Source organism: Benincasa hispida, chromosome 9 (assembly GCF_009727055.1).
Source record: "Benincasa hispida cultivar B227 chromosome 9, ASM972705v1, whole genome shotgun sequence".
NCBI lineage: Eukaryota > Viridiplantae > Streptophyta > Magnoliopsida > Cucurbitales > Cucurbitaceae > Benincasa > Benincasa hispida.
The window spans coordinates 13107093-13112097 of record NC_052357.1 but is presented as its reverse complement, the minus strand read 5'-3'; the positions used below and the strand labels follow the sequence as shown (position 1 = coordinate 13112097).

Below are 5005 nucleotides of genomic sequence, written 5' to 3'. Positions count from 1 at the left end.
CGAGGATTTAATAGAGATTCGTCAGACGAAGAAGGAAATTCTCATCAAGGATCGAGTAGGAAGCAGACGAGCATCGAGTTCCGAGTATCGAGGATTTGGCAGAATATTTCTGAGTCATTTCTTCATCTCTCCAGCGTTGATCTTGAGTATTTGGGACTTGTGAAGAGTGGTCAGCCCAACAGTCATATAACCTCTACACATGTCCTAGATGCATTTATAGGTATCAATATGCATATGACTTGTTTATGTTCATCGTGCTCTCAACAATAACACCATCATCCTTGCTTGGATGCATCATTATATGCATAACATCACTCAAACAATTTAATAGTAATCTTTACTAAAAATATAATAATTAAATCGTTATAAGTAATAGCGAAAGAGAAACAAACATAAATTAATAATATATTATAACTCCAAAAAAAATATTGAGTCAAAATAAAACTTCAATGAATAATTAAATACCATGTTTATCACCAATCTAAGCATAATTCAAAGTACTTGACAAATACTTCTATCAATTAAATTCCTAAAAATTGTCAAGTGAATCAATTTAGATGCACTATTATGATTACTTATGAAAATCGTCCATAGATCAATTTTTTAATGCACGTAAAATTTTCAAATGTCATATATATACTTAACGAAATATCTTTCAAAATATATATATAAAGAAGGCTTAGAGTTTAAATTGATACAACAAACAGATTAGAAAGGTATATAAATTGATTTTTTTTCCTAATTTTTATTTGTTGGAAAAAAAAAAAGCACTAATTTTGTTTCTTTGGTCTCTGGAGGAAAGAAAGGAAAAAAAACAAACAAGTGGTAATTAAAGTAGAGAAGTAAACAATAAAATACACATTCTTTCTTTTTCACTCTTAAAATTATATTTGCAATATTAATTTATTTTTTTAATTAGAAGCAAAAGGGTTGAACTTGACAACAGGAATGCAATTGAGTGGGTGGGCCATGGGCAACCCGAGACCCGACCCGATCTCCATATTCGCCTTCTTATCCTCTTTGCCGTCCACTTTCCAGTCAAAGCATTGGACCATGGCGGCGATGACGACGGTGCTGGTGGTGAAAGCCAAGGTGGATCCCGGACAGCCACGCCGACCGCCGCCGAATGGAACGAAGTTGAAATTTTGACCCTTAATTTCGTACTGGATCTGCTTCATGCCGTCTCTATCCTTGGCCGGAGAAAAAAATCTCGCAGGCCGGAATTCGTTCGGATCTTCCCAGACGGCTGGGTCTCTCATAATGGCGAAGAGGTTAACGCCTACCATGGTGTTTTCCGGTATGTCGTAGCCGTCCATTTTGCAGCTCTGTGGACAGCTCCTCATCGCCACCGGCACCGCCGGGTACATCCTTAGCCCTTCCTTCACCACCGCCTGCAAAATTTTTAATTTCCATACCAATTAATTAAACTTAAAATTATAATATTTAATAACCAATATTTAAAAGGTTGACATTGACAAGATTCCATTTGAATTCAACAAAAAAAAAAAAAAAATCGAATTTTTTAGTGGGCAATAGGTTTTTTTTAAGGCAATTTGTGAGATTTAACTAAACTATATCATCTAAATTAAAAGAGAAATAATTGGGTGTATCTCAACATAGTTAACATCAAAATATTCATTTAATAAATTTAGTGTGAACAAAGAGAGTATCGATACTTCTATAGTACTTGAACTTTTTCTAAAATATACCTATCTTTTTACATCTTGGTTTTATTGAACAAAAAAATGTATTTAAAAAAACTAGGAAGAATTTATCACGTGACAAACTATGATCTGACCATTTGATAAAAGGTAGGGTTGCACATAATTTCATGTTTTCCTTGTTTTCATATAGTAGAAACTTTATAAAAAACGATTTTTTTAAAAAAAAAATAATAAATGACAACTATTTATTGGGTGATGTTTGGGCTATACATCCATGGGTATCTTTTTCTTTTTCAAATAAATATCAAGTTGAACAATACCTCATTTTTTTAGTCACCAACTTATAACTTAACGAGCTATTAAAATATAGAGGTGTTATTTATGTATTATTTAAAAAATAATAATAATAATTCAACGAGTAGAGATACAAGATAGTACATATTACTTACCGTTAAGATAAAAATACTTATTTGTATGACTTTCTTTTATTTTATAAAATTCGGACATAATTAAAATATCTATATAGCGATATCGACATTTAAAACCTTACCTGTAAGTAGGGCATATTGGCAACGTCAGTTTCTTGAACCAGTCTCGAGTCTCCGACCACTGAGAGTATCTCTTCTCTTAGCTTTTCCAGCTCCTTAGGGTGGTTGATGAGCTCTGCAATTATCCATTGCATCACCTCCGTCGACGTTCCGGTGCCGCCGACGAAAAGATCCTGCAAATTAAACACATCGATTTAACTAACTATATGATGACGGATATAAAACGACGTGAGTTATAATTTAAACGCCATTTTTCGCTAGTTTTTTTTTCTTCCTTGCCGGCCGACGGATAAACGCACGTCAGCTTGAAACAATAATCAAATCATTAAATCAATCATCATTTAAAACTAACAAACATCTTTATGTTCTTTTAAGTTTTAAATAGCATTTGAAGACAATTTATTCTTTTATTTAAAGCAAATTAATAGTAAGAAATAAAATTATTTAAGTTTATATTTGAAATAGGAGTAATTATAATTACACCCTCAAACTTTTAATCCTCAAATTTCTACCAATGTTAAAATTAGGCCATCATATTTAAGGGTGGCTTTTACAACAATTTATCCAAGATTAAAATAGATCTACCAATATTTTTTTAGTTCATCAATTATGAGGTAGGGATCCAAGGAATAACTTTTAAAATTTTATTCAAAATATTGACAACTTTAAATTTATCACCCATCAATTTAGATTTTGGTGATTAATGATTGATAATTTAACGTTAAATTGTCAGATTCCTTCCTTAAATCTAAACAACCATTAAAGCTTCAAACTGAAATAAACATACTTAAATTTTGTCAAAGTTCAAACTCTAAAGAAAACTAATCAACCCAGATCCATATTTTTCTCTTGTTCAAAGTATGATATTCCAAACCCTTCTTTCTCTCTCTCTCTATTTTGTTTTACAAAATGACAAGAAAAATTAAGGAAAATTGAATATATAGAAAGGGAGCAGTTCATATGTCAATAAAGACAGAAAAAAGATGATGCAAACAAGTTAATAATGAGAGAACCAACTTACTAGCAAGAAAGCCTTCACATTTGTTCTAGTAATCTTAAACTCAGCTTGACTATCTTGATGAACTTTCAAAATTATGTCCATTAAGTCTCTATCTTCTCTGTCAAAACCCTCTACTTTCCCTCTCTCTTCATGTTGTTTTAATGCTTTCTCTAATATCGCGTCATACCTATAAAAGTTGTCTTGAACGATTAGTCGAGTGTTTACATAATTATATCAAAATGATCAAGTTATACCCTTTGTACCTCATCGTCACGTCGATGGCTTGCTTTCCATATATCCAAAATGCCACCCTTTTTAGCGGCCATCCCACCACATCGCCGAATGCTACTTTTGCTCCGACCTCCATTGTATCTTTTACTAGTTGTCGAATTTTCTCGGATTCGTCACTGTCGTCCGCACATCTTATGCTCATCATCATCCTGCTCAAATAAATAAGAAAAAAAAAATTTACTCAAATCTATATCAACTTACTTCTTTTTAGTTCGAAATACTGTTCCTTGTTTGAACTACTGTAAAATCATTTTTTTTCCAATTGACAGTAATAGGCAATCAATAACTGTAGCACGAATACGTCTCGTTACAAGTGTTGTTAAGAATATGAATAAATGATTAGAAAATTGTGGTTGTTTTATTTGTAAATAGTTAATAGCAACCTGCAAATGCTGTTGTTGGTGAGTTTCATGAGCTCTGCACCAACATCAACGAGCTGGTTGTTGTTGGCAGCAGCCACCATTTTGCGCAAGAACCTCAAAACCTCTTCATATCGAACAGCGCGTGATCGTTCAACTTGTTTCGGAGCAAGAAGCTCAGTCATGGTGAGCTTCTTCATGAAGCGCCAGTAGTCGCCGTAAGGGGCGGCAAAGAATCCAGAGCTGCCATAGGGTGTCTCGTCGCTGAAAGCGAACTTGGGACGAGAAGAAAAGGCGAGATCTTGAGTCTTAAACACCTCGGTCGCGAGGGAGGCAGAGGAGACGACAATACAACGAACGGCGCCGAGGCGGAGGCAGAGGAGGGGGCCAAATTTGGAGGAAAGAGCAGTGAAGGACTTGTGGAGAGAAGGGGAGAGGAGGTGGAGGTGACCAAGGAGAGGGATCGACGGGGGGCTCGGCGGGAGGCGGCGGAGATTGGAGGAGGAAGATTTGGTGGTTTTTGATCTATGGAAGAAGTATTGGAGGAGGAGAGTTGAGATGAAACAGAGGATGAAGTAGAGGATATAGGTGTTGGTTTCTGTCATTTCTCTCTTTGTTGTTGTTGTTTCTGAGAGAGATGAGAATGAAATGAATGAAGGGTGGATTCAATCAATTTTGTTGTGTCATTTTGTTTGAGGGCCTTCCTTTCTTCTCTTTTATTTATAGAATTGCTAGACTTTGAATCTCTCTCTCCATGTGGAAATGGAGTTAGAGATTCAAAATGCCTGCCTTTCATATAATTTTCAAACCCTTACTTTAACATATACTCAAGTTGATTCGTTTTACGGTTATCATTGTTAATAGATTTACATTATTATCTTTCATTGATTTTTTGACGATATAATGAAAATATTAATTGATCCACTTGCTTATGTCAAATTTGTAGACATTCGAAAATGTTGCGAGAAATGTCGACATATTGATGAAAAAAATTAATTACCTTGGGAGAGAATAATTTTTAAACTTGTGTGAAAAATAGTTATCAAAACTATATTATAACTTTTTGAACTCACATCCTATGGTTATTAGAGAATAGTCTCATATTCTAGTAGTTATGTTCAATAATCTACTAAAACTTAAGTA

At 34.1% G+C, this 5005-nt stretch overlaps 1 protein-coding gene across 1 annotated transcript; it reads right to left on the bottom strand.

Moving 5' to 3' along the window:
• Window positions 1–845: 845 nt before the first annotated feature.
• Window positions 846–4629, bottom strand: LOC120085463 (cytochrome P450 705A22-like). Its single transcript, XM_039041441.1, has 5 exons — window positions 3887–4629; window positions 3476–3652; window positions 3234–3399; window positions 2215–2385; window positions 846–1391 (listed from the first exon to the last, which is right to left on the bottom strand). The coding sequence occupies exons 1-5, from the start codon at window positions 4465–4467 to the stop codon at window positions 912–914; spliced, it is 1575 nt and encodes a 524-aa protein (XP_038897369.1). The 5' UTR covers window positions 4468–4629; the 3' UTR covers window positions 846–911.
• Window positions 4630–5005: the final 376 nt, after the last annotated feature.

Coding starts and splice junctions, on each gene's coding strand:
- LOC120085463 (XM_039041441.1), bottom strand. CDS start 4,467: ATGACAGAAACCAACACCTATATCCTCTACTTCATCCTCTGTTTCATC. Junction 3,653..3,886: donor ACCAACAACAGCATTTGCAG/GTTGCTATTAAC, acceptor TTATTTGAGCAG/GATGATGATGAGCATAAGAT. Junction 1,392..2,214: donor CCAATATGCCCTACTTACAG/GTAAGGTTTTAA, acceptor AAAATTTTGCAG/GCGGTGGTGAAGGAAGGGCT.